General features: G+C 35.9%; 1 protein-coding gene across 3 annotated transcripts; it reads right to left on the bottom strand.

The window, feature by feature from the left end:
- Window positions 1-5956: 5956 nt before the first annotated feature.
- Window positions 5957-18987, bottom strand: LOC114701409 (C-type lectin domain family 7 member A-like). Of its 3 annotated transcripts, XM_037203457.1 has the most exons (8): window positions 18899-18987; window positions 17564-17602; window positions 16349-16445; window positions 15955-16038; window positions 11369-11476; window positions 10646-10791; window positions 7370-7476; window positions 5957-6785 (listed from the first exon to the last, which is right to left on the bottom strand). In XM_037203457.1, the coding sequence occupies exons 3-8, from the start codon at window positions 16434-16436 to the stop codon at window positions 6644-6646; spliced, it is 675 nt and encodes a 224-aa protein (XP_037059352.1). In that variant the 5' UTR covers window positions 16437-16445; window positions 17564-17602; window positions 18899-18987; the 3' UTR covers window positions 5957-6643. The 3 variants fall into 3 exon arrangements, with proteins under 3 accessions (XP_037059352.1, XP_037059353.1, XP_037059354.1); XM_037203458.1 differs by lacking the exon at window positions 18899-18987 and having other exon boundaries at window positions 17564-17908; XM_037203459.1 differs by lacking the exon at window positions 5957-6785 and having other exon boundaries at window positions 7366-7476.
- Window positions 18988-19523: the final 536 nt, after the last annotated feature.

The raw sequence follows: 19523 nt of genomic DNA, 5'->3' as shown, positions 1-19523 counted from the left end.
ACTCATAAATGGACTTAGGAGAAAGAAAATAGTGTGTGCACAATCATGTGTATCTGTGTATGCTCACATGGGGTCATGTCTTTGTGTGTGATTTTGTCTGGTACTCTCCAACTTCCCCCCTCCTCTGTACACATTTTTGTGCCCTTTATCAGTCTTTACTGAAGAGATTTCAAATGCGTTTCTTTTTATTTTACCCTGTTCTGCCTTCCAAAGTGTTGTCGTTTGCAGACCAAGTCTGATGATTCAGAACACATTTTTAGGTCCTTTCCTTCTACTCTGAATTTGACATGTCATGAGTTTTAAAGATTGTCACTAGTGTGTTCTTACTCTTTTTCTTGGTTTCATGTGTCATCTGAATGCATGCATATGTCTATTGGAAACCACATGCTCAGTAAGCATTTGGTAAATTAATCTAAGCTCTGTATTTGAGACAATGTAAATATATTTTATTATCTTGAAAGAATATGTATTACCTGAAACTTAGTTTAAAAGACTGATAGAAATGAAGAGGTAAAGTACACTTAGTACAGTGGTGGTAGTGGGGGCCTCACAAGCTCGCACCCCTAACTGAGGAGCATTTGTGGATGGCTTATGGTTTCTGGGAGGGAAAGTCAGTTTTCTGTAAGTCAGTTGCCTTTGGTAGGTCAACAGCTCTCCAGTAGATGGTTCCACAAACTGGACTCAATGGGTTATTTCAAAAAAAGAAAAAAAAGACATAAAGTAGGGGATAGGGAGGTGGTATAGATATGATAGAAGTTGAAGGAGGTAACTATGATCAAATATATTGCACAAATTTCTCAAAGAATTAATAAAATCATTTTACTTACTTGAGCACATCTGTTTCTAGTCTCTATTCTGTTTGATTTGTCTGTATATCTGTTGTTAAGACAGTACCACATTGATTTTATTGTTGTTGCTTTATAATATGTTTTCAAATTAACAAGTATGACACCTGTACCTTTATTATTTTCCTTGCATTTGGGATCTTTTGAAGTTCCACACGTGTTTTAGGATTTATTTTGGTTCTTGTAGAAAAGTCATATAGGAATTGCTTTATATCTATAGACGTGTTTGAGAATCAACACTTAACTAAGCATCATAAGCGAAATCAAACAAATGTGACATCATTGAAGTAAAAACAAACAGTAAAGTGTACAGAATGAACAGCTGTAGTGGGACATATTTGCACATAATTTTGCTTAAGGGATTATGAACCAAAATACAATAAGAGTTCTTACAACTCAATGGCAAAAATAAATAAATTTAAATGTGGTCAAGGGCCTTATTAGACATGTCTGCAAGCCAGATGCCCACATGCTAATATTTACATGAAAAATGGTCAATGTGGTCAACCATCAAAGAAATGTAAATCAGATTCACAGTAAGATGCACCTAACTTTGCTGAAGTGACTATTAAAAAATGAAGAGACACTGTTTTTGTGGAGAAGTAGAGCCAGAATATTCTTAGCCTATAACAGGTCCTCATAAAATCTAGGAAAAGATTATCCAGCAATTTCACAATTATTTCTGAAGCAATGAACAAGATCAGTACATTAATCTTTGCTAATAAGTATAAATTTCTTATATAAGACAGAAAATTTAAAAACAGAGGATAAAATAATCCTAAAAAATTAAATAGGGAGAGACAGGTGAGGCATCTCAGCAGGTAAAGATGTCTTCAAACCTGATGATCTGAGTTTGACTCCCAAGTAGCACACTGATTGATTGTCGCAATTTGTCCTCTGAATTCCATGCATGCACCATGGACTCTTCAAAATATTTTTTCTTATTCATCTGTATTTTGAGGGTTTTAAAAATCTCCTTTTATGGTTAAAAATATCAGTGTGAGGTTTTCTATACTGGCTACATTCAGTGAATGTTTATTACATACATAGGTGTTAAAAAGTAGAAATCTTTTAAACAGAAGGGAAGTAACAGTCACTCCTATCTAAGCCAACTGAACTATATTTTCTACACAGATAATTAGCCTTATGGTTTATAAAGGGTATAGAACTCTGTTTGGAGTTTCTGGATGTGTAATTCTGCTTTATTAACCCAACATGTCCACTGAGTGTCATGTATTCCAAAGAATGTACAAGGACTGCAGCATAGGAAAAACATCATATGGCACAATTCTGGTTAGTAACATGACTATCATGACAGAATAGACTCACAGCATGGTTCTGCAGGAAAACACTTCATGAAATATTTAAGACACATTTTAAATGATGGAAATTGTCCAAGTGTTAGATTTAGGTACATAATACAAACAATGTGAAAAATGTACAATGAGGGAAAAATGAATCATGTAAGCTGCTTTGGAAATTTACTTAACCCCAACACACATGGTGTGTTGGGAGGGACAAGTATGTCTGTGTGCACATGGATGTGCATGCATATATACTTTCTCCCTCATAAATGAAAGTGGATTTCAAATGAACAATTTCCATCTAGTCAAACATTAAACATGTATCCACATCCTGTAAGCAAACTTAAAAGGTAAATTACTGAGAAAACAAAGATGGGAAGGTGTGACTAAGAGGGTTTCAAGTTTCATATATTAGAAATAATACAAGATAAGCATGAAAAGCTAGCAAAATGTCTTCTAACATTAGCGAGAAAGGAGCTTTACTAAGCATCTAAAGATTATAAATTGAAACAATAAAATGAAAATTACTTTGCAGCCCCCCCAAATTTCCCAAACTTTGAGAGCTTATGTAGTATTAACAAAGCAGCCTGCTGTTGTATCTTGTGCCGTCTGGTGCAGCATTTCTGGAGGGAATTTAGCAACACAGCCGAGGACCATCGAAAAGGCCAGTCTCAGTGGCGGAGGAAGGACAGTTCTGTACTTCTTTTCAATGCCAGAAATTTATGTAGAATCACATTATTTCCCATATATTTATCACCAAATATTGAAATCAATCACGTTATCTAACAGCAGAGGCATATTTACAGGAGTTATGAAATATCTAAATGACTCCTTGATTTATAAAACTGCTTATAACATGATATAAAATAACAAAAGGCAAAATTGAAAATTCTGGAAATATTTCTCTATTTCTTCCAGCTAAAATCCTTTAATTTTTTTTAATATCTTATTCATTATATGTTTTGGGTGTTTCACATGCAAGCATGTCTGCTTGTCACATGCAGTGTAATGAGGCCAGAAGGGAGCATCGCATTCACTGAAACTAGAGATACAGACATTTGTGAGCTACCCTGTGAGTGCTGGAAATGGAACCCATTCGGATCCTCTGGAAGGGCAGCCAGTGCTCTTAACCTCTGACCTATCTCTCTAGTCTGTGAACATAGACTTTCTGTATTGCAGTTTGTTTAACACAAAGGCTGTAAGACTGCATATTCTATCCTCTTGGCCTTAAGGATGAATTTCATAAGCCAGACCCTAAGATTAGGAAAAGGAAGAAGCAGGTGGACTATATGGTAGAAACTCACAGTCCAGGGGAAAAAAACATCCTCAGTCCCATTCATCGTCCTCTTCCTTATAGGACAGGCCAAGCCTAGTGTGATCTACCAAAAGTAATTTCTTGATATTCTGCTTGGAAAGAAATGCATAAAACTTGCCCCTTAATACTAAAAAGCATTAGAGATGATAAGTTTTAAACTAATATCAAATAAGAAATAAAGGAATCGTAAAAGCACAGCAGTCTCTTTATACACACCAATAAATGAAACATCAAAATAAAACTTCAGGACTGCACCGAGGATGCACTTTTCAAACAATGATTCAAACACAAAGAGAGGCACAGACAGGGTGGGTGGTTTTTCACTCAAGGACACTGCCATAATGAAAGTCACTTTGTTTAATTTTCTTTATGATTCATCCAACACTCTGCTTATGCTTTGAGCCTGAAACACGACATTGAATAAAATGACAAAAATCCTTGCTGCTGAGGAAATTCTCTAAAAAAAAAAAAAAACAGCAATGCATAGACAGTATATGGTAATCAAGAACATCCTTCATGGTATGAAAAATATGAGGAGAGCCAAAGGGCCAGAGACTCCAGAGGGGGTGTCTGGGGCACAGCAATAGAGTGATGTTGGTTAAAGCTGCTAGGGCAGTCTTAGGAGTAAACAACTAAATAAGTACTTGCAAGGAGGAATACTTAGCAATAGTTATATCTGAGGCAGTGCTGAATGCAGAGTGATCGGTGGGTACAAAGGGCCTATAGAGAGGGATGCCTGGTATGTTGACAAAAGGTAGACCGCACTACAGTAGCATGTACTAGGAAAGATTCCTGCTGAAATGACTGTGAGATCCTCCTTGAATGGAGGTTAGTCTTCCCTCATGAGGGGATGGGGAGGGAACATTCCTACTTCCACAGACCATCACTTTGTAGCCTGGGCATGGCACAGAGGAGGTTTATAGCCCCATATCTGGGAGTACTCTTGGCTGTAATGTCTTGGCTGACCATAATAACAATTAGAAAGGGTTCTTTTTCCCCCCATTTTTTTATTAAGAAATTTTCTACTCACCCTACATACCACCCATAGATGCCACCTCTTCCCTCCTCCCACCCCTAACCCTCCCTCCCAAGCCACCCCACATCCCCACATCCTCCAAATCAAGGTCTCCCATGGGGAGTCAGCAGAGCCCAACACACCAAGCCTAGGCAGATTCACGCCCCTGCCTGCCCGACCAAGGCTGCGCAAGGTGCCACACCACAGGTACCGGACTCCCAAAAGCCTGCCCATGCACCAGGGATGGATCCAGGTTCCCCACCCCGGTGTCCCCCAAACAGTTCGAGCTAAACAACTGTCTCCCTTATCCAGAGGTCCTAGTCCAGTCCCATGAGGGCTCCACAGCCACTAGTCCACAGTTCATGGGTCTCTAGCAGTGTGGCCAGTCGTCTCTGCACATCTTCCCAACATGATCTTGATGTCCCCGGGCCCTCGGAATCCCTCCTCCCTCCCATCCACTGGATTCCCAGAGTTCACCCTGGTGGAAGGATTCTGAACCTAAGCCTGGGTTAGCTCCCTTAGACTGAACTGATGGTCACCAGATGGAGCTCTAGTGTTCCCTGGGCAGGCCCAGGAGGAGGAAAATGGCACAGCCCTCTATTGAGTTTGCTGCCTATCTCTTTCTCCTATCTCCTCTTTTTGCTCCTCTGGCTCTTGGAATCTCTTCCCAGGTATTAAAGGTGTCAAAGGCAACAATAATTAAAGTGGGAGGAAGGGTGTTTGAGTCCTTAGCCTAAAATTTGAAGTTGAGTCTTGTAAAGAATCAAGTATTGGTGAAAATTACTGTTTGGGGGATGATAAAGGCACAACCAATGTGAATAATACTTATTAAATATCTGCTAAAGTATAAAAATTTGACACAGGAATTACAGTAGCAGAGATTTATCATGGAGACATTCCCCATGCTACACAAAATTACATAAAGTCCCATTCAATCCAGGTCTTATGTAATTGTAAATTCTAGAATAAGTCTAAACATCCATTGCTAAGTACATTTTGGCACATCACTAACTAGCACAATGCTTACAGATGCTTCCAAAAAGTAAACCTCTCTTTTTATGTTCTGACAAGAAACAGTCTGTGATGTCTAAATATTGAAAAGCAAAACTGAGTGTAGCTAGAGTTTTCCTGCCTTGCCCACAGTCAGGACAAATCTTTGTCACCCGACAATCCCACAGCCGCTCAGACCCAACCAAGTAAACACAGAGACTTATATTGCTTACAAACTGGATGGCCATGGTAGGCTTCTTGCTAACTGTTTTTATAGCTTAAATTAATCCATTTCCATAAATCTATACTTTGCCACGTGGCTCGTGGCTTACCAGCATCCTCACATGCTGCTTGTCATGGTGGTGACTGGCAGTATCTCCTTCCTCAACCTTCCACTTCTCAAAATTCTCTCAATTCTCCTGTTAGTCCCGCCTATATTTCCTGCCTGGCCACTGGCCAATCAGCATTTTATTTATTGACCAATCAGAGCAATTTGACATACAGACCATCCCACAGCAACTGGGCTTGGTGCACACCTGCAATCCAAACATTCAGGAGGTCCAGGATGAGGGGACTACCACCAATTTCAAGTAAGCCTGTCCTACATAAGTTCTAGGCTAACTACAACTACACAATGAGGCATCATATAAATATCAACCTCCCAAAAAGGGAAAAAAATCAGATTATACTTTATGCATTTATAACATTTGCTTCATAAGTAGAAGACATTTTCATGTGATAGCCTTGGAATGATATCTAAAATCTAGTTGTTTGATTCTGACAAGTGGTTATTGGAGGACAAGAAAGGAAAGAATAAGTGGTTTTACAGTTCAATTTTGCTTTCTTTTGTATTTTAAACAATTCAAATGTATCACTCATACACTGGACTGAATTTGTCTTGGTAATTAGGAAAATTAATACTAGGTATTTCACTTAAACAAAATAAGTGTTTCATGTTTTTCCATTTACTGATTATGCCATTTCAAAATGTGTAAGTACTCCTTGAGTTTATTGCATTTACTGCCTAAAAATCTTTGCTTTATCCTTGCTTAAAGAGAATAAGCTTTCCTAAATCATGTATAGTTTTCTAATTTGGGTCAATATTCTAAGCTGTTGAATTTTATTTTACTAATAGCTTTTAAGGAATAAAAATTAAAAAAAAAAACCTGATTTTTTACCAATTCTTTGACGTAACAGAGCAGGTAAAGTTCTTTTCACAAATGTAATGGAAATGTCTACTACACAAAGCATTGCTGAGGTACTTTGGCTTGAGGTGTCCACATTCCGCAGATGTTGAATGTGTTGTGTAAAATTCCCTGTGTCAAAAAAAAATGTTTATTTAAGACAAGTCACTCATTAAACATAACCTTTATTATCACAATCTAAAACACACACACACGGGATTAATTCAGTGGGTACAACAACCTTCTGAAATAAAGCTACTAAATGATAAGGCCTAGTATGGGGATTCAGAGTCCTTTTTTTTTTTTTTTAATGAAAGAGTTAGAGAAATGGTCCAGCAGTTAAGAGCACTTACTGCTCTTCCAGAGAACTATTTCAATTCCCAGCACCCACATGGCTGCTTACAGTGATCTGTAACTCCAGTTCCAGGGAATCAAATGTCTTCTGCTAGACTCTGAGTACATCAGGTATGCATATGGTGCACAGATATATGTGAAACATGTATATTCATTTAAAAAGTAATAAAATAACAAGTAGAAAACAGTAAGAAACATGGAAAGAATTGTTTCTTTGCTCTGATTAATTAGGTCTTTAGTTTTGCATGAGGTTCCACGTGTGAAAGTCTATGGTAGTGAACTACTGGCATGATCTAGACCATAAGGATCTTCCCTCTAGCAGTGAAATAGTTGTTAAAGAAATATATAAAACAAAAACTTACACATCTGAAGAAAGTTTTGTGTCCTTCTGGTGCACCCACTGAAATTGACTTCCAACTTTATGTAATCCAACCCAATAGCTATATTTCAATTGTGACTGGATAAAGTTCTGTGGAAAAATTAGAATTTTAGTATTTCTCATAGTATCGATAATATCATATAAGATATTATACATAAGGTTCAAAGTCTAGCTACACTAAATTTAGAATTTCTCACTATCAAAAGACACTTTATAAAACATGTTAAAATAAGCCTCAGATTTGGAGATGCTTGTAGTTTTTTAAAAGACAAATAAAGACATCTTGTAAGCCAATGAAGAAATTCATCAAATAGGAAAAGTGGGGGAAAAACAAGAATATATGTTTTATGTGAAGAAAGCATATATAGGTCATTAAACATAGACATGTCAATGGCAATCAAAACATTCATGCTAAAGCTGTAACGAGGTATTTTTCCAATTAATCACCTCAGGTGACATGGGAATAATGACAAGAGAAGTTCTGTGGATAATGAGATCAGAAAATATACTTACTATTTTATTAATATCATATTGAAGAGTACTAGGGAAATTTTAAAATTTTTACATACCCTATTATGCAACTCCTAAAGTTATGTGAGTAAAAGAGAAGACATATTGAACAGTAGTGCATGGAAGACAAGTTTGATATAAAAGCAAATTACTACAACTAGATAAAGAACAAAAAAATTGCATCTATATAATGATGTCTTACATCATGTGAAACTTAAGAAACTATAGGAAATTTTAAACTATGTTGTATTTATAATAATCAAATTAATTAACTTGCATTTTTCCTTATGTGTAAATGTAGATCATAGACTCTCTGAAAATTTTATGTACTGAAATAATGAGTTTAAATATCTTAGTTACTTGTAATCTTCTTTCCAAGTGTTATATATTGTTCACCTCAATTTTTTTCTTATACATGCCAACATGTGGCAGTGAATTTTGTTGCTAAAAGCAATACAATTTTATTTATGTTCCTCTCTTCCCTTTGCCCCCCACAGAGTCCACAGTCTCTGTTATCTTGGAGTTTAACTAATTAATAGTTACAAGAGAAAAATTGCAATACATGAAAATTGCATGGACATTATGAAAACACATTTAAGTATACATTTTATATCACTAAAACCACATAAGTTACATGCCCATAATTTCATTCATTTATGGACATTTTCTAGGAATAAAAAAATAGACATAGAACCCACACCATCTGCCCTATCGGGTAGGACTGTCGCTCTCCTCTCTAGGCTGTCAGCACCCCATCTCTATTCTCTGGGACTTCTATGAAACTGCTGCCACTGGGTAGGACCCACTCCTCCCTCCTCCTTAGGCCAACCAATGTTCTGTCTTCCTTTCCAGGACCCTACTACTGTATTACCATTAGGTAGTACCTCTTTTCTCTCCCATAGACTGCCCAGTGCCCCTTCCTCTCTTTTCAGAAGGATAATACTGACTGTTCCTCCAGATATGGCCACCTCTTTTCTCTTCATAGTCAGAACCCTACATGCATTCAACAAGACCCCATGCTGTTGCTTCTGTCAGATAGAGATCCTGTTTTCTCCTTCCTAGGCTGTCCAAAACCTTGCTTGCCTTCACACAGTCCCAAGCAAACCACACCACAGGCTCTTCAGTCTAGTTCACAAGTTTCCCTCCCAACTCCACAATAAGAAAGAAAAATAAGAATAATACAGAGGCTAGAGAGATGGCTCAGTGGTTATGATTATTGCTGCTTTTGAAAAGGACCCATGTTTGATTTCAAGCACATGCATTTTGTGGCAGACAACCACCTCCAAGTCCAGTGACAGGAGATTTGACATTTCTTTTGGTCTCCATAAGTACTAACACACACACATAACATGCACATACACCCCCCATACACGCAGAAAATAAATATCCGGGATACATTTATTGAAAATTAAAGAATTAAATATAAATTATGTAAATGTCTTCATAGTAAAACAATATTCCAATTTCTAAAGAACTAACTTGTAACAACAGAGGTTCAGAATGCCAAAGGTGTTCATAAATTGGGTATTGGTCTTCATATTTCTTTGTCTATACCATCCAGTTTTTATGAAATATCTATTTAATAAAATAATTATATTAGTAAGTGTAGTGATATTTTATGCACTCTGTATAAGATACTATTACATGCAGCATTTATAAAAGTAATTATTAAAATGGACTCTAGTGCCTAACTAGAATTGTTGTAAATAAATCTACAGAATATGCTAGAGTGACCTCTTTTGTAAGCTTTGGAAACAATAGCAAGTGTCATATACAAACCACAGAGCAACTCTTGTCATGTAGACAAATTTCTAAACAGTCTTATTAAATAAGAAACACAGAGCCAAATACAGAGGAAATAGCCAAAGAGATCAGAGCAATAGCCATGACTAGCTTTAGCTTACCACTAGCAGTAGCTTCCATAGAGAGCTTCCTGTCTAACCTGTGTTTTTATTGCCTTCCTGTTCTGCCTTCCTATTGGCTCTAAGCCTAGCCACATGACTTCCTCATCACTGCCTGTCTATACAGACCTCCAGGTCTCTATGGTTGCTAGTGGAATTAAAGGCTCATGTCACCACATTCTGCTCTGTCTTTCACCACACAGAGACTCTGCCTGCCATGTGATCAGATTAAGGGTGTGTGCTACCACTGCTTGACTTCTGTTTTATGGCTATTTGACCTCTGATCTCCAGGCAACTTTATTTATTAACATACAAATAAAATATCACCACATTGTCATACTGAGCTATGAGTAAAATAAAAATTATTTCTGAGGAATGATTCTACCTCTTCCTTTTATTTATTTTGTCTTTATATTAAATTGTGATTTTCTCACGTCTAATGACAGAACAGATTTTTTCCCAGATACTGATGATAGAAGAACAGAACTAAAAATTAATTACTTCTTTTGAACCATTCATATAATCAAAGATAGCTTTTCCCATTAGCTTTTCATTAACAATAAATGGTCTGCTCTAGCTAAACTCTGAAGGTGCAATGCCGATTACGTGGCTGAGAATTATCCCATGGTGCCCACACCCACCAGAGCTATTTTTCATTAAATAAAATAAAAATGTTCTTCTAGGTACTTTTATGTCTCTGCCCTTTTATCTGCAGGTAAATATGTGCTAATGTACATATGTCCTTCTGTTCAGCAGGCAAAGAACAGTAGGAGGAACATAAATGATTATCAAAACTTCACCAGACATCCAGGCTTCTCAAGAAACATTCAGGTGATAACTATACACACCTGCTCCTCTTTGTTGTCAATCTTAGCCAGGTGAGAACCCAGGTATCTGCAGGATGTCTCACTCTCGTCCCATGTCTTTTCTTCCTCTGAAAAGTAGTAACAATTTTCTCCACAACATGACCATTTTCCTTGACATGGGTAATAGCCTTTTTATGAAAATAAAAGCAACCATTATTCTGAGACTCATATCAAGGCATGGTTTTTTGGTGTTTCATTGTTTGCTCCATATTTAACACCAAAGAGTAATTGCTTTCACTAAAAATAGCTCTTCTGCCAAATTTTATAGGAAAGAATGTTGTGAATACAGACACTGTCATCTCTCACAGATCTGAGATCTTTGTTATGGTTGCACTGACAAATCTTGACTTCTGAAGGAGAAAGACACCAGCATCAAACATTTCTATCTGCAAGAAGAGATCCATCAAAATGAGTAATGGGAGGGACATTGATCTAATAGGCTCTATATGTGGTAAATACACCCACCATATAGAATAGTACAAAATGTACAATAAAATCAAGATGACAACCAACAGCAACTTCTTCAGTGAAAGTAAAAAGTTTAACTAACTATAACAAAAAAGATAGATTCGGTAAGGAGAGGTGAACAAAGTTCACATCCTGCCAGACTTTGATGTAAAGTTTTAAGCTTACAATCTGAAGTGGGACAGAAATATAAATGCCATTAAAAGTATGTCAGTTTTCAGTTCAGGTTGTGATGTATACCTTTAGTTGGTGGTAAAATTGAAGGACCTGCTACTTCCATTGAGGAGATAGTACTTTCATTTGCATCCTTCCCATGTTGAATTTTGAAGTTAGAAGTGCACTGAAAAACTAAGTCCATACTATGAGATTAGAACGACAAGTGGTAATGACTGACAACATTATAATCACTTAATTGTAATTGTAAGCAGTAGATGGTGTTAATTAAAGAACAGTAAAAAAATTATAAAATATTTTGAAGTGCTAGAATACAAAATATATTTTAAAAATACAAATATTTATAGCTTGCAACACACTTCTTTTAAAGCATTTATAACAAACGTATAAAACAAAAGGTCAACTAAAAAATGTATAAACTAATTTCATGCCCTGTATCTTCAAAGAATGATTTGAAATTTTATTCCATTTAATGTTTACATGTGTAGTTTAAAGGATCTGGCTTTATATTTCAATTTATAATGGACTTACTGAATCTGAATGGAGAAAATCAAACAGACATTTTTAATATGCAAAAAGAAAACAAAAAAATCTCTGTAAGGAAAGTCATAATCTTAGGGATGAGGAGATAGCTCAGGAGTTAAGAGCATGTTCTACTCTAGCAGAGGACCCAATTTTGGCTCCTGGCACTCACATCAGATAGCTCACAACTCACTGAAGTTCTAATTGTGGCAGAGCTGAGGACTTCTCCTGGCTTCCACCACCTCTGCCCTTGTATGCATTTGCACCCCCAACACACACACACACACACACACACACACACACACACACACACACACACACCTTTTAAAAAGTAATGTTTTTTAAATAAGGAATCAAGATGTCTTCCAATAACTCAAGAACTAACAATAAAAGAGCACTAAGCAAGCAACTGTGTTTTCTCATTTATAATTCTTTTCATGGTTATTTAGAAAAATTCATTGTTTGTAATTCTTTGCATATAGGGTATTCTCATCATTGTTCCATGAACTTCTCCTTGTTTTTTCCATTTAGTGTTTGTCCAAACTGCCGCTAGAACCTTAATCACTACATGTATCAATTTACATATTATTCCCTTGATTTAGTTTACAGCTCCTTTTAGAGTCTCTTCTTCTTTAAGATTGTTCTTACTTTGTTGCTTTAAGGCTATAATCTTATAAAAATGCATCATGACATGCAAAATGGCCACTTTTTCAATTTGCTTTAACATGCTAATATTCAACCACATTGTTACATATCATGTTCATTTTTTGACTACTGTAAAGATTGCATTTTGTGACTCCATCTAAGAGATCATGTAAATACTTTCAACACTTGCTTAACCATAGTTTAAAATTGCAGTTTTCCATGCTCACTGATTTCTAATCTTAACTCTTTTGAGCCATTGCAATCTGGTTTGTGTCAAATCATCGTTCTACTAAGTCTACACCAGCAAGAAGCTTTAGTAGTCTTCCTCTTGATCAAAGTTCTGTCTGTTTAGACTGTCATGTCATGTCAGCATTGGGTGTCCTTGGCATACACCCTGATGCTAGATGGTTGTGTTTCCTCCTATCTACTAATCAGATTTCCATTTTTTTCACCCTCAATCATATTCACCTATTTTTGATGTTAATTTATCCTAAGGATCATCATCCTGACCTCTTGTCTTCTAACATGGCAACAGTACCCCCTGGTTTTGGAAGGTTTCTACATGATCTGCCTTCCATCTCCTTTTGCCATGTTCTCAAGTAATTTACTGTATTAATTGAATGAAATTTAACACATTTCATATCTCTAATATAGATATCTGTCTTGATTTCATCTATGTGCTGATACTCTGAACCTATTGCCAACAGCTAACTATGAAGAAATAACTCAACTTAAGCTTTATGGGTATGTCCACTGATGTGCCCTATGCACCTGAATCTTTACCATTCCTCTCTCTCTCTCTCTCTCTCTCTCTCTCTCTCTCTCTCTCTCTCTCTCTCTCTCTCTCTCTCTCTCACACACACACACACACACACACACACACACACACACACACACCGTAGCTTGGTAGTCTCATGTCTTCTCTAACATTTAATACAATTTTGCCTACAGAGATATATGAGCCTGACATGAAATGGGATCACTGATGCCTTCTTGTCCTTCCCCTACTCATTTGAATATATGCTCTAGCTGTTCTGTAACTCATTCATTCCTCCTCTGTTTCCCTGTATGACTTCTAACATGATGCTAAAATATACAATCATGGTCAGAATCTGTCTCCTGAAATAGTTTCCTTCACATGCCCACTCATTTTCCGTCTGCTGAGCCTGCCCCTTCTAAAGGCCTTATCTGTCCATGTAACTTCAGTTATGTTGCTCTTCACTTAAAATCACCAGATGGTTATTTTTATCTCATTTTGCTTTCACATGAACTCTCAAATTACTTGGCATGGTGTGAACAAGCTATATAAATCAGTATTGTCTGTCCAAACTTATATCTAGCTTATTCTTTCACTACCCAGGAACTATCTATGAGTCTCTAAATCTGTTCCTTTTTCATGTTGCCCACTCAACTTAGATGAGTTTTATCTATCAATGTCCTAATTTTTACTGGTCTCTTATTTAACCTCAGTTACTGTCTCAACCAGGAAGGCTTCTTGACCTCAGGATGTTATTTGTCACCCATATAATATTGCCTCATGTCCTTATCATTACATTCACTTTATATTTAAAACTACTTCATATATATATTCAAGTAAACTCATTCAAAACTTATTTTTCCTTTAAATTTCTGTAATCTTGATGCTATGCATAGTTTTTGACCCATGGGACATAACCAAAGTTGTTTGTTGAATCAATGAACCAAATAATTTAATTTAAACTAGAATGTTTTTAAACAAATAGGAAAAAAAGATACTGAAAGAAATTATGGAGAGCAATTTTTAAAATCTGTTAGAGCCATGTGTATGGTGATATTTTAATTGTACTGAAATGTGATTTTATTTGTATGTTAATAAATAAAGTTGCCTGGTGGTCAGAGCTAATAGCAAGCCATAGCAGAAACTGGGCAGTGGTGGTGCACGACTTTAATTTCAGATATTGGGAGGCAGAGCTAGGTGGATCTCTGTGTGTTGAAGGATACAGCCAGCATGGAGACACACGCCTTTAATCTCAATACCAACTATAGAAGACTTGGAAGTCTGTACAGACAGGCAGTGACGAGGAGGTCATGTGTTTGGGTTTACAATCAATGAGAAGGCAGAATAGAATGTCTATAAAAAAGACAAACAGACAGGAAGTAGGTCTCTTGCTGAAGAGGACAACAGCAGCAGTGAAGGGTAAGGTTTTTAGCTCTGACCTCTTGGGTTTTCATCTCTGCATTGGCTCTGTGTTTCTTATTTAACAAGACCGTTAATCTACAGATGTGTATCACTGAAGCTCTGTAATTTCAGCATGGGGAGGTGAAGGCAAGAAGATGCAGAGTTAAAAAAACATCTTCAGCCAGGTGTGATAGCCAAGCCTTTTATCCTAGCACTGCGGGTAGGAGGGCAGAGGCAGGTGGATCTCAGTGAATTTCAGCCTTGCTAGGCTTATAGGATAAGATCCTGTCTTAAACAACAACCAAATTGACTGAATAAACAACAAAATTAAGTGATTAGAAATGCATCAAAACTAATAAATTGTGTTGTATTCATGGAGCAAAGAGGTCAGGTTTATTCTTTGTGGTTCCAGCAGTATTGTAAGAAGCTGAGTACTTGAAGTGCACATGCATAGCACATTTATTAACTAGCTTGCCCATTGTATATCCTGCTTAATGGAGATTTTTGTTAAATATTTGTATGACTTTAAAAAATTAATTTTATTTTATGTGTGTGAGTGTTTTGCCTGAATTTATGTATTGCACCATGTGTATTCAGTGACTTTAGAGACCAGAAGAGCATGTTGACCCCACCCCCTGAAACTAGAGTTATGGATGGCTGTGAGTCACCATGTGGATTTTGTAAACCAAGCCCAGGCCCTGCAAGAACTGTGCTCTTTACTACTGCAAGAACTTCAAGAACAAGTGCTCTCAACCACTGAACCATCTTTCCAGACCATTGAATGACTCTTGAGTGTTTGGAAGTCAATCTAAAAAAATGTTTAAACTATAAACAGAAGAAAGAGCAATCTACCCAATCTAAGAAGCCCACTGAAATTTTAATACTGAGACTACATACAAATTTCATCTTTGTGCTTTTTGTAAGTTGATCAATACATCTGGAAGAATTTGACTATATACATCTTGTGTTTACTACATGATGTAATAACAATTATTTTTGTTAAAAAAAAGAGTTTAGTAAGGAAATACAAGTACTCTCAACTCACTGATTGTAAGCAAACTAGCTCTTACAAAAGTTATTGAATGTATTAATCTGCATTATACTTATTCATGGTATTTCTGTATAATTATAGCAGTATACTGTTTTATGTGTCATAAAGGCAGAAATATAAGATACTAATAAAGTCTTTATCATCATCACTATTAATTATCACTAATACCCATAATCACTAGAATGTCTATAGAATGTCAAAACTTACAAAGGATCAACAACTGTAACATTGTTTCTTATCTCATTCTAGCCATAAAATAGTATATATCATACTCACACAGATATCCCAAGACTACATTTGACATCAGAAGACAAAGACATACTGTTCCCAGGATGATAACAGTCACGAGCCATGGACAATCTACATAAGATCAAAAGGCAAGATATATAACAAACATAGTATGATCTCGCCATTAGCGCAGAATGGATGTTTATACCTGAGGTTAAAAAATTAAGATCAGTCCACTCACTGGCTATTTACTCATAAATATCTTTTTAAATAATAGAAAGAGCCACACATATAACATATATTTTAAATAACATATAGCATAACACATATACATATATAACATCAAATATATGTGAACATAATTAGTATGAGCTCATGTTTTTCATATTGTGTTTTCAATACCACACACATACACACACATACAAAGGCAGAAAAAGGTTACCTCTCTTTTCCTTAATTGGCTGGTTTTTGTCCTTCTTACTTTTAAGGGATAATGTCAGCTCTGCATATGCTGTTCTTTCCTCACTCATTTCTGATGGCTGCAAACAAGAGCACAGAAAACATCCTTACCAGTGTTTCACAAGGCATAATTAATATAATTAATATTACTACTAAATCATGTAGTAGTAGTGAGCTGATGAACAAGAAGAATGATCTGGAAAAAGTGAATTTCTCCATGAATATAAATGATTTTTAAAAAATTTTCTCTGTGACACCTTAGATCAGAAATTAAACATAATTAAATAATAGTCTGTGACAGTTATCAGATATGTTATTTTAAGCTATCTGACGATTTAACTCTAATAGTTGCTAAAAATTAGGAATTGAGGTACATCATCTCCAGACACTGAGATTTATGTATTTTGTTGAAAAATTATATCTGATCACTGAATGACTGAATTAACTCCAATGGCAACAATTATAGACTTTGTATAGAGTCAATTTTAGCAAAGGCAAACTCTTATATAAACTCTATTATTGCATTATATTAAACCATCTTTTATTTTCCTATCTTGTAAATTTGTAGTAACAGAACTTCATGGTCCTTTTCTTTCTTTTCTTTTTTTTTTTTTTTTGTTTTCTGAGACAGGGTTTCTCTGTGTAGCTTTGAACTCACAGAGATCCGCCTGGCTCTGCCTCCCGAGTGCTGGGATTAAAGGCGTGCGCCACCACCGCCCGGCTAAGGTCCTTTTCTTACAGTATGAGAAAAATAAGGAAATCATGACATTTATGGCAAAATAGCCAAGAGAACAGCTCCAACTATAGTTCTAACAACAAACACAGTGATAACAGCTCTTGCTTTGTTTCATAGATGGGGAAACTGAACCTCAAGGAGTCCAAAAGATATTGCCTAGATCAGACAGCCAATTACTGACATTCCTTAGTTTGTATAGATATACATAAATCCAAAAATATTCTTCTTCTTCTTCTATACTTAACTCATCTAAGTAACATGTCTAAAAGTGTATAATATAAGCTTCCTTTCCCAGAAAACAAGAGTCTGAATCAATAGAAAAACATTTCTTCTGAGTTAATTAGTACTAATAAGAAAAACAATATACTCTTTCTTCCCAGATAGGAGCAGGTATTAGAAAAATAATAGCAATAATGACAGATGACGCTACAGCCAGGTTATCAGAGGGAGAGGTATACATACCTGAAACCCCAGAGATCTAGCAGCAGAGCAACAATGCTTCTAGAAAACAAAATGGATAAAGAGAAACAGGGATGTGCTGGTCTATTGAACTATAATTTCTTTAAAACCCTATTTACTAAAGAAACAAGCTCAATTAAGACATAGATTTTGCCTTAAGGAGATTACAGGTTAAGAATAGTAGGTTCTGGGGATTAGGCGTGGTGGTAAGAACTTGCCTAGTATTTTGAAAGCTGGGTTTGATCCCTGGATGTGGGGGAAAGAAAAGCAATGGAAAATTCTTGAATCCCATAAGAAGTGCTTACATATCGTTGCATTCATATTTTAGTGTACATCTTAAAAGTCACATTTAGGATACTGCTTGTAATAGAGAAATATTCTTATTTGAGGAAAGAGTATGAAATGAAAACCATCTATTTAAAAATGGGAAAACAAATTCATAAAACAAGGTAAAAGAAGCAGAAAATAGCACAAAATGGTTTGTAAAATGTACACTTTTTGGAAGTATTGATCTCATCTATGTTCTTTATTTCCACAGCTTTTTACTTGAACAGATACAATGTTATTTTGCTGTATTTAATGAAACTTTCCACATGGCCTCAAAATATTTGGGTGTATTTCTACATAACTAATTCAAAATAAATCACTGAGGAAATGTGGGATATTTAGTGATTTAAATGGACAAAGTGATTCTTGAGGACAGAGTCAGCAAACTTTTCATGAAAAAGCATGACTCTTGAATTCTTAAAATATATTACTGGTTAACCAAGTGATTATTTTGGGGGTGGATATGAAGTAAATTGATTTAAATGATTATCAAAAGTAGTAAAACGTATCACTTTTTATGCTAAATTATAAGGTTATCTTATTTAAGGTCATCTATTTTTCTACTTATTTTTTTCTATTAGTTAGCTAGCAGACAACTTATAAATATGTAATGGGATCAGCAAGCTATTCAAACTTTTCCTTTTACAATGAATTTCAAGATATGGAAATAACCTTTTGAATAACTCACTGTAGATCATCTAGGTATAATACATATTTAGAGTGTCTACAGAGGTACTGTTTTCTAAAATATCCGATAAATTAAAAATAATCTGCACATTGCACAGTGAACAATTTTTAAATACATTCTCATTTCGGTCCAGTCTTGCCTTCACCTCTGGGATGAAGTTAACACGGGATTTGAATGCACAGGCTCAGTTCCGTTCTCTCCTGCAACAATTCAAAGCCCTCTGAACTTTGTACCCAGTTTCCTATGGCATTCTACTTTATCCCTCTGTCCCAGACAGCAAGAGAACACAGTCCCAGCCCCACACTCACAGTCTCTGATCTTACCTGAGTGTATTCTTTTTGGCTTTCACCAGCTGGAGTGCAGGGTTGGTCTGGCTGCTAGCTGAGACCTATGATGAGCTGCCTTTACTAGCTTTTTACCTCCACAGTGACATTGGGAGGGGCCTATTGATAGGTATCACTGTCTCTGGGACTGATCGCGGAGGACAGTCTATGATGTTACTCCGCATTCCTGTGTCAAAAGGTCTCACTGAAGTCAGGATCACATTCCTATCAATTTCTGTGTCAGTTTAGAGTAAAAAACAAAACAAAACAAAAAACAAAAACAGAACAAAAAACTAAACCTGTAAATGTCAGGAAACATTTTTTTCATAAAAACTTGAATTTAGAGTGTTTGAGAAAAGTATAATCTTAAAATTTGATGAGCATGGGAAATAGTTAACAACTAAATTTTACAAATGATCAACACTAAAGATAGAGTTACAAATATGTTTTCTGCTGGAGTGATTTATATGTTGTTATAGAATTAAAAACAAAACTGCAACAATTTTTCATTATAGTAAAAGCATAAACACCAAAAAGTGCATAAGCTCTAGCCAGTACTTCCCACCATCCTGAGCATGTCCAGATTATCTAATTAATTATAATACATACCAATGCAGACAGTACT

Source organism: Peromyscus leucopus, chromosome 3, assembly GCF_004664715.2.
Source record: "Peromyscus leucopus breed LL Stock chromosome 3, UCI_PerLeu_2.1, whole genome shotgun sequence".
NCBI classification, from domain to species: Eukaryota; Metazoa; Chordata; class Mammalia; order Rodentia; family Cricetidae; genus Peromyscus; species Peromyscus leucopus.
The sequence above is the reverse complement of the archived record's forward strand: the minus strand, read 5'-3'. Positions and strand labels throughout refer to the sequence as shown.

Bases quoted from the DNA above. Each gene is read 5' to 3' on its own strand.
- LOC114701409 (XM_037203457.1), bottom strand. From the start codon at position 16,436: ATGAGTGAGGAAAGAACAGCATATGCAGAGCTGACATTATCCCTTAAA. The intron at 11,477-15,954 runs GTGAGTATGATA...GTATGGACTTAG, and splicing joins TGTAGTCTTGGGATATCTGT to TTTTTCAGTGCACTTCTAAC. The intron at 7,477-10,645 runs GTGTGTATAGTT...ATTTTTCCACAG, and splicing joins TTGACAACAAAGAGGAGCAG to AACTTTATCCAGTCACAATT.